The sequence below is a fragment of the Uranotaenia lowii genome, chromosome 2 (genome assembly GCF_029784155.1).
Source record: "Uranotaenia lowii strain MFRU-FL chromosome 2, ASM2978415v1, whole genome shotgun sequence".
NCBI classification, from domain to species: Eukaryota; Metazoa; Arthropoda; class Insecta; order Diptera; family Culicidae; genus Uranotaenia; species Uranotaenia lowii.
In genome coordinates this window covers 343043804-343056575 of record NC_073692.1, presented here as the reverse complement: position 1 = coordinate 343056575, position 12772 = coordinate 343043804, and the positions used below count along the sequence as shown (strand labels likewise).

Here is a 12772-nt window from a genome sequence, read left to right as displayed (position 1 = left end):
ATGCAGAAGTTATTCACAAAACAAAGTGTTGCATTTTTTTCGAATACACTCCGATACAAATTTTTGTTCACAATTTCAAAGATTTTAGGTCTTTTTTTTCGAAAGTTATGGTTAAAAAAAAACTATCTTTGTAATAGAATTTAGAAATGAATAATCAAATAGTAAAAAACATATTTTTTTATTTTTTTTTAATTTTACATTGTTTGAGGAAAAGTATAACAGACAAAATCAGTCACCAAAACTAAAACCCACCATGAGAGTTTTTTTTCCTTCGGCCCTGGATGACAATATTACAAAGATATCGAAATTGAACGACAATTTTTTGCCTTTGATGTAAGTCAAATAGATCCTTTATCATCACGTAATTGCAAAACAATTAAACAAATCAAATGGCCGTTCTCCTTTTCCTTTAAAGAACAATGCAAATTTGAAATGAACGTCTTTTTATGACCCATATTTTTATTCAAATCGAAATTATGAGCGCTTCGAGTACCCCCCAAAATCAGGTATTTTTTGGGCTGAAATTTTGCACTGGTCAGTTTTTAGTTTGGGTTAGAATTTCTCTCGATTTCTTTCCTGCATCAGGTACTCAGTCAGAATTGCAACCAAAAAATTTCTTTCTCCTTTGCCATCCCGGAATGTATTTGAAATTGAAAAAAAAAATTAAAATGACTAATTGAGACGTTTTAATAAAACAGGTAATTTTGTACATTTTTAAAATACTTATAAATTCTGATCACAATACTTGAATTGCATAACAATTCACATCAACTGCTCGTACATTTAACAATCTTTATCCATAATGCAGTGCGGCATCGGAGGAACGGTACACTTGCACGAAATACATTTATCGTCCGACGAAACCGCATCGCCAATGCTCATGGTCAAATTTCCGAAAGTGCACTTCAGATTCGAATCTTGGACCTCCACCGAATCTTGTCGACCTTCCACGATTACGGTATCTTTATCTTCGGCTGAAAAGGTTAAGAAAAGGTTGTAAAATTGGCGATTTTTTTAACGATGCATTTATTCGGACACTTACGACATCTCCACGAGATCGGACAGCATCGATCGGTACCGAAGTAGATTGGGATGCATCCCTCCATCACGCTGTCCGAGTTGCGCAATTCGATACCGCAGTTGATTTCGTAACAGTTCGGATTACCGACGATGGTGCTGTTGTCGAATCCTTTCTGGCAGTGGCATTTGTAACAGCTGTCATCCTTGGGGTACATCAGCTGGCCTTCCTGGTAGCGAGTTCCGTCGATGTAGCACTCCGCCAGCTTTTCCATGGCCGCACCACATACTCTGTTCGATGAGCAACATCCGTGGGGCTCGTACTGCAGCACACAGTCAAATTCCGGATTAAAGAACTCAGGGCAATCGATGTGGGCACAGGTGAAGGTGGCCGGGGTAGTGTGACTGGAAGAAGCGGAATAAAAGTTCATAAATATCTTTTAAAAATAAAGATATCATAGGAATTTATAATTTGAAACCCTTTGAAAACCGATCGTTTCAAATTATGATCCACATGCAGGATTAACGATATGCTTAGAATTATCTCGATCATGTGAGAATAATTCCGATCAATCATGAATTTCAAAAGCGTATTTAACTTGCAATAACATCTAAAATAGTAGTCAAAACCATACTTATCACAACGGCATCCGGGCGAGCAGGAAACCAATTCCTGATCCGTCTTGCTAAGCTCGGTTCCGCGTTCGTAAATGTTTCCATTGAAGTAACACTTCTGACCGTCACGATCCGTTAGCTTCGGGCATTCATATCTGCAAACAAAAGAGTATTAACCACACCGCAAAGCCATGGAAGAATCAATTAAGTACTAAATACATGGAGATGGTCGTTTATGAAAGCGACCAACAAAAAAGCGAAAAAGGTAAACAAATGCACGAGAGTAGTGCCAAGGTCGAGTAGGTGTGAATAGGGTATAGTAGAGTAAGAGTACGTTCTATGTTAAGTTAGATATATTTTAGTAAAATTTGTCCAGTGAATACCAACAAAATGGACAAAATTTGTAACGTTTCATAATTTATTCCTGGATCTGCTGTTTGATTGCTTAACCTTTTTTTATTTTTTTTTTTTTTTGACTATTTAACCCTAATCAGCTCTTGAGTGTCAATATGACAATTTGGTGGCCTGTATCATCATTCAGGATCATATAGGATCTAAGTTAGGGTTACCACATCCTTCAACGCCAAAAAGAGTACGTTGGAATCATATTTCAAATTATTTTGGAAAAACGGGAGAAACCAGGAAATTTAAATTCAAATAGTGACAGTTAGTTGCTATTTATGTGACTTATGACTTTTCAAAAAATACTTTTACAAATTGAATGTTATCGTTTTTAGTTTTTGTTCATTTTCTTGCAGATTTTTAATGAAGAGTTAAAGGGTCGTTGGATTATTCAAAGAGATAGAGATGAAAACATCGCAAACATGAGAAAATGTTGCATTTCAGAAAGAATTCAAAATGCTGTTGTGGTTGTGCTCTTTGCCCACTGTTTGGGTGCTAATTGCATATTCATAGGCGCTGATTGCATGCACAGTTTACTTCGCCGCTTGGCCGAAGCCTTTCTTAAAAGCGGTTTAAAAACTTTCGAAGCTTTTGTATATTACTTATAGAAAAGTACTGTTGATGAAATAGCAAACTTGTTATTATTGAAAAATTCCAATTTTAATCGATTTGTGATGCTTTTCATTTTAATTCATCGTTTGAAAAACTCAACAAAGTAGAGAAACCTAAAGAACCGTGCCATGAATGCATAATGTTTTGCATTTCTTTCGGACTTCTTGTACATATAGGAACAAAAACTAAAGAACTGGAAGAAATAAGTTCGTTTCTCTGATAAAATGTCTTTCAACAAAAAAAGAGTACATTCCGCAAGATTTTACAAAAAGAAGAGTACGCTCATTTTTCGATCGAAAAAGAGTACATGTACTCTTTAAAGAGTACGTATGGTAACCCTAATCTAAGTGAAACTTTATGTTTCTTTGAAGAGAAAATACGTAATGAAACTCAAATATGATTCTCAGACAATACTCAGCTACAACTCTTCAGTTTTCTGTAATTGGAAGTCTAAAAATATCCGAAAATTCGTGCTTCGGAAATGATCAGCTAGGAAAAGCTAATAAAAAACTCTTAGTATCTAAGAACGCTGAAATTAGAAGCAATACTTTATGCAAAAGGATATATTTTTTGAAATTGTTTAAGACAATGACTACAAAAAGTGTAAAACCGTATTTTTCAATCAATGAACAGTCAAAATTGTTGAAACTTTAAAAAGTGTATTGGAAAGTTCACGTAATTTGACATATTTCATCATCTTTAGATTTTCAAAATACGGAGTACAGAATTTTTGGCGAGTTTTCGAAGTAGCTGTTTTGTTTTCTGGTTTCAGCTAATTTTAAATGTACATATGTGTTTTAATTTGAGAAAATATTAAAAAACTAAAATCAGATGACAACTTTCTCCTGTTGAATCTTTTTATGCAGTTTTTCAAAATTGTATCGTAACAAAAATTGCAGCGGCTTGTTCCCGGCCCACATATTTAGGTATATTCCTTTTTTGAACTGCAAATAAACATTATACAATGAGGTACAAACGTCGCAAAAAAGAATTCAGTTTGTGCACTTACGTTCAAATTTAAATGTTGCGGATACGACGCACACGGAGATTATCTATTCATGGTGTGCCAAATTGAAGGCAAAGATAATTTATTTCGTACGGCAGCCCTCGTTCCACAACTTCTGTTTATACTTTTTGATGCTGATTGTTTACTTTTTTTTCATTCCGTCTACTTTTAAAAGGATAACCCGTAAATTATTTCGAAAAGATGTTTTACATACCATTGAATCAGAAAACAGCCATGGTACAAAGGTTACGTACTCAGCTTACATTTCACAGGTGCAGGTTCAAATCTCCATGCAGGAAAATTTTTCAAGTAAGTTTTAAATAGTTGAAAATAGAAACAAATAAAAATAATAATAGAGATTAAACAAATCAGAATTCAACAAACAGCTTGATTCTGAACAGTGATCAAAAATGGATCTACTGTACACTAAATCTTAAACATGGAGACCTCAATCAACTTCCGTAATCCGGGATAAGATTGATCACTTTTTTCAATATATTTTTCGATTATTTTTCCTGTTAAGAGGAATGTGGCATGTTACATATTTTTAAAATCAGTACTGGACTTATGTGTACGTAAAACATGGTTGCAGAAATTTTTTAAACTACTTCAAACTTGATTTTAAATCGATTTTGTCTCTGTTCAGAATTTGATGCTTTGGGGTAACATTGATCAGACTCTATTTTGACGGTTTTAATGAGTTTTCTTGATCATAAAGGATACAAAACACTCTCTGCATTTGTGTTTCTTGTTTAAGATTTCGACGCAGATCAAAACAAACAAAATCGTAGTCCTTTTTGTGTTAAGGCCGGACAAAAATTAAAATCAAAAGATGGACAATGAGGATGCATAAATTAAGGGGCTAAATTTTTTAACATTTCTAATAAAATTTCAACTAAAAAAACAAATGAAATTTGTTAGGCCCTCGCACTTTTCCCTGTTTATATTTTCCTTTAAACTTAACCATTTGATAAGGTTTCTAGCCATTTGTCCTAAACTGGCTTATTCTTGGGAAATGTAAATTTTCCTCAAACTGCAACAAAAACTACATCAAAACTATAGGTGAGAATGAGGATACTTGATCCCTGGGGATACTTGATTCTTTAGCTATATCTCCAAACTGGAATGTCGTACAAAGATCAAATGTTCTAGAAAAATGTGCCAAATGGAACAAAACAGCAATGGTTGAAGCTCAAAAAATTTTAACATAATAAGTTTTTGGGTTATTGAACTTTGTTTGAAAAATTTCACAAAATGTGTCTTGACGATCTTTTTTCATCATTTTAAAATGTTCCTAACATGGAAATATTATAACAAAAATATTTATTCCAATACATCAATCTTTCGAGTGCAAAATGAACTTCAAAATACAATATTTTCAAAGCGATGGAAAACTCCCAACTTTTTTCAGAAAAAGTTTTCTAAAATGTTGATTTTGGGTACAATTGATCACTAATATATGGGTACAAATGATCCCAGTATATTCTTCTTCTCAATGGATCGTGGTCATTGCTGATTTCGAGATTACTAATATTTATCCAAAAGCTAATATTCATCCATCAATTATCTGAATAAAAGGGCTAAAATAATTGATTTTCTTTTGTTTATAAAAAATTGCGCCCGTAAGTATGCAATGTCATAAGGGTTGAGAATAAGCTATAGAATTTTTTTCTGACAATTATAGATTGTGAAATGTAAACAAACATGCCAAAATAGTCCATTAACATTCTATCTTGGGGTTTTGTTTGATTTTTTCCATTTAGGGCTTCCTGAATAAAGGATCAAGTCTCCCCTAACTTCAAAAATATCGCATTTTTTTTACTCCCACGAAAATGCTTTTAGTTCATCTATGGGTTTAAGTATCGTTCTAATTTTAGGAGCATAGAAACTTGAAGTTACACGCTGTCAGAAAATGTAAAAGAGTGCGAGTTGCTAAATTTTTCCAAAAAGATATGGTGAAAACAAGAAAAAGGGATCAACTATCCCTACTCTCCCCTAAATTTACTAAGGAAAAAAGTTTAACTCTCGCGCTGTTTGCTTCTAAACGCTCTGATTTCATTAGGAAGGGAGTTTGTCCGCGAGCCTTCGAAAAAATAGATATTTCAAGATTTTGAAATTACATTGACAACTTACAATTCGAAATTTTCAAAAAACAAAAAAACATTTCGCAATTATTTCGCAACTTCTAGGTTTTCAAACGTAGAACAAAAGTTTTAAGATATTTCAACTTAAGACTTAGTTATTAAGGATTATCTGGAAAAATTTCATGATGATTAAAGTTACCCCGGTGATCTATGTTACCCCGTTTTACAGTTCTTATATTGTCAATAAAATGTGGAATCTGATAGAATAACGTAAATGCTATTTATTGTATTTAAAATATTCACAGCTTATGGAATGTCTTTACTTTTCTATCCCTTACAAGTGAGAAAATTTTGTGAAAAATTGTATCACAATTTTGAATTCAAGATTTGTTTTTGAGGTGGTTTGAAAAAAAAAAACTAAAAGTAGGACATCTGGCAGGATATTCATGAACCTTCATAAGAGAGGAAGGGTTTAAAATTTTGTTTGTTTTATCTCACGCATAGGTGGATAAACTTTAAAATAATTTGAAAAATTTTATTCCAAAAAGAAGAAGGATCATTTTTCAAGAGTTTTCTATTTCTCCAGGAGGGTTTTTTTCTGACTAAAATTAACTCAGAAAGAAAGTAACCTAATATGATAATGGGAAATATTGGATGAACAATTCTGAACAATTCCTTCAAAAGGATCGATTGATAAAAAAAAAATTGTTTTTATTTATCTGATTACAAGATATATTTTAAAGTTTTCAAAAACTTGTAATCGTAAAACGGGGTAGCATTTATCACCGGGGTAACTTTGATCAACAGTTGAGTTTCAAATTGGGAAAATCTTGGTTTGTTTTGAAAATTTCAAATGTCAATTAAAATGTAATTTCAAAATCTTGAAATATCTATTTTATCAAAGGCTCGCAATCAAACACCTTTCCTGATGAAATTAAAGCGTTTAGAACTTCTAAATTAGAAGCAAATAGGTTCATTTATGTGAGAGTTCAACTTTTTTCCTTCGTAAATGTATAGTTTTGGTGTAGTTTTTGTTGTATTTTGAGTTAATTTTTGATACTTAAAAAATAAAGACTTTTTCCCTTTTTCCAAGAGTAAGTCAGTCTAGTACAAAGGGCTAAAAACCCTATCAAATGGAAATGTTTGAAGGATAAAATAAAAGGGGAATAGTGCGAGGGCCTAGGGAATAGAATGAAGGCAAAATTCCATTTGTTTTTGTAGTTAAAATTTTATTAGAAATGTTAAAAAACTTAGCCCCTTAATTTATGCAGCATTATTGTTTATATTTCGATTTTAAGTGTTGTTCGGCCTTAACAAATAAGGGATCGCGATTTTTTGAACGCGAAGAAATCTCAATCAAGAAACACAGAAATTCAGAATCCTGATCAAAAAAAATCGTTAAAACCGTCAATTTTAATTCAAAATTTAAGTAGTGTTATATATTTCTGCAACCATGTTCTACGTTAATAGGAGACCAGTACTGCTTTCAAAAATATGAAACATGACACATTTCCCATAATAGAAAAAATAATCGAAAAATATTGGAAAAAGTTATGAATCCTACCCAGGATTACGGTAGTTAATAAATGTAGCTTTATAAAAATAGGTTAAAGGAAAATTTACCATAAACACTTTGAACTTTATTCTCATTAAAATAGCATTGAAAACTTTTAAGTTTAATATTAAATGTTTTTAATATAGTTGATCCAGGATATTTCAAACTTTAATAATTGAGAAAATTGTGTTTAATCCTTCAGGTTAAAACTGTAAACTTGGATGAGCTCATATCGATCTGCGCAGCTCATCTGAAATTACGTAGCGATTCCTGAAGTCAGGAAGACGTAGTCTACCTTCGGGTCCTTTTGAAATTCTTTGGTTGTCGTAAATCAATCTTCATTTTATCTTTAATATCAAGATCATCAGACAACTTTGAACTTTGAATTTTAAACAAGTAGGTTGCTATTGTTCCGCCAACTAGCTATAATTGTGGTTAAATTCAGCTATCCCAGTGATTAACTTAATTCTAGCAAAGCTACTTAATCGATGCACAAGTCACCCTCTTGACTTTAATCTATTTTTTTTTGTGTACGCCCTTATCAATATAAATGCTATATTCCCATCAATTAAATGTAAATAAAACCAATCAGGAAATAATTTTACAAGTTCTAGGTAAACGTTCGACGTCAAAAGATGAAATCTTGGTTAATCTAAAAATAACGAAATCGTGTCACATGTCGCATGTGAAAAAACTGAGCCATTAGCGGCGTATAAAATTTTGTGTAATAACAATCCCAACCAAATATATTTCAAATTTGTTCAAAAAAAACTCAAGAAAACTTTCATCATTGTATACTGGTGTATAATATAATGCAATTTAATTAGGATTCTGGCTAAAAATTAAGATCTGTAATCATTTCAGAAAAAAATTAAACAATGTTTTCTTCATACCAAAGTTATTTACATTGCATTAGTTGAACGTGCTCCTAAAACGATTACCAGAATCAGAATCTTACTGTAATGTTAAGAATATTGTCTTTAAAACCTTTGAAAAATGCTGCATATTTTGAGAAAAAAATACGTATTTGAAAACTTAACTGGGTTGAACCAATAGTTCAAATAGAGATTAAAGTTTGTTTTTTTTTCAAGTGTAAGTAAAAGTTTTCTTAGAGAATAGCAGGACATTTTGAGGTAAATCGGAACATCAGGAAATTCAACAAAAAAGCAAGACATGCCTTGTTTTTGAGGGACGGATGGCAACTCTGCATTAGGGAGATTTTTTTATATTTTTTTAATTATACTAAAATGAGTAGGTACTATGTTAAAAGTCAAATGATATAATGTGGACTATTTCTTAACTTCAGACGTACTCTTACCTCACCATACCCCACATGTGTGTTTTTTATGGAATGATAGATTTTTGGTTTCAGCAAAGATGCATGATTCACGTGATGCGGGGGCGGGCGTAGTGATCTTAACTATTCAAACAAAAACATATCACATGTTCATATACCGTTATTATGATTGACATTTTTATATTCTCAAGCAATGATGTCTGCAGAAAACTATCAAAAGAAACAACACGCCCTCAATGTTTTGAACACTTCCAAAGATCATCGTACTCACCGATTCGGGCAGCAGTGTCCTTCGTCTTTTATCGGTTTACAACCGAGTTCCGAGTAGTGCTTCGGAGGAGGAGAACATTTTTCGGTACATTCGGCAGCTTTTGAGTGAGAAAATATGGAACTTGTGTGAATTTTAACTATGCATGTTTCAACTGTTAAGAATATTCAGAAAAATAATAATAGATGTTCTTTATCTAAGTCTCTACTGTATAAGCTAGTAACTTTGTCTTAAAACATATTTGAACTTAAAATAGGTTCAATACAAATTTATTTCTGTAGATTTGAATGACTTTAGTATTAAATCGAAACTCTGATATAATGTTTGATAATCTTCAGTTTTAATGTAAACAACCTCTTTCAGCACGTAAAAATGCAAAATCAACTGTGTAGACGCAAACCTACTGATCAAACATGATCTACACGAAGTCAAACTTCAAATCCTCAAAAAAATTAAAATAAAATCTAATTGACAAAGAACAAATAACTTTTTACGAGCTAGTTTTTATTACACTAGATTGGTCTAATAACAAACGGATGATGGATGGTAACAAAACACTGTAAAATTAGTAATTATTGTAATGATTCTCTTGAAAAACACTAATCTGCATACAATGGCTGTAATCTCTTCATCACTGTCAAACGTCAACCGATTGCACATGTCACATGGATTTTTTCGTAACTGATTCGCTTAGAAACTTCCGAAAGGTAAACCACATGTCACACGCTATTGTGTGTTTTCGTCAACAAATGAAATCACACGAAATCTTCCTCATCTAGCCCTGATTGGCCACAACTGTATGTACGATACCGATATGATACATGAATTATTCATTACCGTTGCACAAAACGACTGCTGACAGCATCAAAACCACCGCACCAATGCTCACGTTCTTCATATTTCTAATATTTTGCCAACCCAAATTAGTGTATTCCTTCCAACGAATAGATGATAAGAACTGCGCGTCAACCTTTTCCAGATACTTATCGTCGTACAACCGGCGCGGAAATCGAACTGACTGGTTTTGGCGACGACGCGTATACTTTTATATACACCACATTGGGGACGCGCTGAGTTACCGGTTGGGGTTCCATATGCTTTCTACTTCTACTTACTATGAAATAGGTACCTACCTGCCGGTTACAATCAATGAATGATGTATGAGTGAAGTTCGCGTCATACCTAAGCTGAAGTTACCGGGTTGAGAGATCTCTTGTTGGTATATTATAGAGTGTCAACGAGAATCCGAGCGAATATTGAACCTACGTATTATGGTGATCCAATGTTTGAAAGTCTCGTAGCATGCAATTTCTAGTGGTAGAGATAAAACTTTGAATAGAAATATAAACGTGTGCGCTTTACTGTAAAGTTCGAAGTCAATCTCACCCAGGAAAGGAACAAGTTTTTGTAATTTTTTCAATGGATTTTATTATAAATTTATTAAACTTTTTATTTGAATTTTCTTAAAACTTATAATTCTTTCAACTTTTATGGTTTGATATTTTGTTAGGGTCTGAGCACTCTATAAAATATTTTAATATTTCAAACATAAACCTTTTAAAAATGTCATTGAATGTTGCAGGCTTGTGCGAAGCACCCGTTCATAAGGAAATTTATCGAGAAATAATAAAACTACCAAAAATGCACAACTCATATAGAATTTTATTCCCAAATCCATTCACCTGCTTACGATCAACACACAAACTCAAAAAAAAATTGAATGTAAAAAAATCAGAATCCAAGTTTCAAATTATTTGATACTTTTTCCGTCATGTCATTGATTAATTCAGATAAAATTAGAACAAAAACAATTGCCTGCATTTCAGTTATTTAATATCGAATTCAAGATCTTTTTTTTAATAAAATGTAGCGTTTTATTCATACTTTTAAGAAAAAAAAATACGGATAAAATTACTCGTCACGGTTTCAAAGGAATTCCCATATTTTTTCCTGTAACACGGCTCATTGGGCGACGCACACCTTCTTCGTCCATCGTTTTAGCTGTATTATTTCACCAGGTCTTCATCTGATTTATGTCTTTGACAACCTTTCCCATTGCCTTGTGTTTCCTCTTCATGATTGCCTAGTATTTCTCAATAGGGCGAAGCTGGGGGCCGTTGGGTGGGTTAAGGTTTTTCAGAACAAACTGGACCTCTTTTTCTGCATATCATTCTTGAACGACTTTGCTGCAATGACAACTTGCCAAATCTGACCAAAACATTACGAGTTGATCGTGGGATCGAATGAATAGCATGAATTCGTCTTTTTTGCCACAGCTGTAAATGCCCTGCCAAATCATGAATTTTCGTGCAAATTTGTCTTCAAAAACAAATTTAAATTCAGCTGGAACATCCCCTTGTGCCGTTGCCAGGTAAATTTTTGACCTGAAATTTGCCCGAAGTCAGCTTTGACCAAGGTTTCATAGTCCATCAGAAGACAATCATCGAACTTGGTCAGCGCCTGGTCGTATAGCTTCCAAGCACGGATTTTGGCAACACTGTTTTGTTTTATGGTCCGATTTGGCTGTTTTCTACGACTTGATTTCTTCCCGGAGTCGAATCCTCCTCTCGATATTATGGACAGTTCCAATTTTCTGGCCAAATCACAGTCCGACTGATTGGAATTCCTCTTAATCGTCTTCAAAATCTTACTACGCCGTTTCCGGTCAACAGTTCCACTCCGACGATTGACTTGAAGCTTTCGAATCGTCGTCAATGTTTCCCTATTCCGTTTGAAAATGCGCCATACGGTATTTCTGGGCAATTTCAGCTGTTCAGCTAGGGTAGATGTAGACCACAATGGATTTTTCAAATAACTGTACACAATTTATTTCCCCTCTATCGGCTTCCATATTGATTGTTAACAAAGTACAGTCGATTTGCGGAATGTTAAAAATACATTAAACGGTGATACGGTCAAAATTTTGTCAATATCAACTTGACGTTTTTTTTTCAATTTTGCATTTAAAAAACCTGAACACCTCTCATTTTGAAGGTGTGTGTGTGTGTGTAGAATGTTGCTTCTATTTTGAATTTGGAATTCACTCACGCTACTCGCACGCAAAGCTGGCAAAATCGCTAAAAGTTGCAGGGCTTGTGATATAGCTCAGTTGGCAAGTCTGTTGTCTCCTGAGCCGATGTCCGTGAGTTCGAGCCCGAGAGTAAACATCGAACACAGTTGTACCGGATAAGTTTTTCAATAACGATCCGCCAACTGCAATGTTGATAAAGTCGCAAATGCCATAAAGATGGTAAAACGACTATAATCGAAACAAAAAAAAGCTAAAAGTTGCCAAATCAACCGTTACAAATGTAATTAAAGTGTTTGGGGAACGTTTGTCGACAGCCAGGAAGTCTGGATCGGGGGGAAATCGAAAATCGGAAGCCGCTGAGACTACAAAGAGAGTTGCCGGTAGTTTCAAGCAAAACCCTAACCTCTCTCTCCGAGATGCCACAAATAAGCTGGGTGTATCGTCTACAACCGTGCATCCAGCTAAAAAACGAGCCGGACTATCGACTTACAAGAAGGTAGTGACTCCAAATCGCGATGATAAACAAATTACGACGACCAAAGCGCGATCCCGGAGTCTATACACGACGATGCTGACGAAGTTTGACTGCGTGTTAATGGACGAAGAAACCTACGTCAAAGCCGACTACAAGCAGCTTCCGGGACAAGAGTTTTATACGGCAAAACTCAGGGGAAAGGTAGAAGATATTTTCAAGCACATGAAACTGTCAAAGTTCGCGAAGAAATATCTGGTTTGGCAAGCCATCTGTACCTGTGGCTTGAAAAGCAGCATTTTCATAGCTTCCGGGACTGTCAACCAAGAAATTTACGTGAAAGAGTGTTTGAATAAACTGTTTTGGCCGGATTTGGCATCTTGCCATTACGGTAAAAAGGCCATGGAGTGGTA

At 34.0% G+C, this 12772-nt stretch overlaps 1 protein-coding gene across 1 annotated transcript; it reads right to left on the bottom strand.

Annotated features, from left to right (window-relative positions):
• Positions 1–663: 663 nt before the first annotated feature.
• Positions 664–9942, bottom strand: LOC129748328 (kielin/chordin-like protein). Its single transcript, XM_055742892.1, has 5 exons — positions 9694–9942; positions 8860–8956; positions 1653–1787; positions 1043–1422; positions 664–974 (listed from the first exon to the last, which is right to left on the bottom strand). The coding sequence occupies exons 1-5, from the start codon at positions 9752–9754 to the stop codon at positions 784–786; spliced, it is 864 nt and encodes a 287-aa protein (XP_055598867.1). The 5' UTR covers positions 9755–9942; the 3' UTR covers positions 664–783.
• Between the last annotated feature and the right edge of the window lie 2830 nt (positions 9943–12772).

Bases quoted from the DNA above. Each gene is read 5' to 3' on its own strand.
- LOC129748328 (XM_055742892.1), bottom strand. From the start codon at position 9,754: ATGAAGAACGTGAGCATTGGTGCGGTGGTTTTGATGCTGTCAGCAGTC. The intron at 8,957-9,693 runs GTAATGAATAAT...CTCACTCAAAAG, and splicing joins AGCAGTCGTTTTGTGCAACG to CTGCCGAATGTACCGAAAAA. The intron at 1,788-8,859 runs GTGAGTACGATG...TTTTGTTTGCAG, and splicing joins GGACACTGCTGCCCGAATCG to ATATGAATGCCCGAAGCTAA.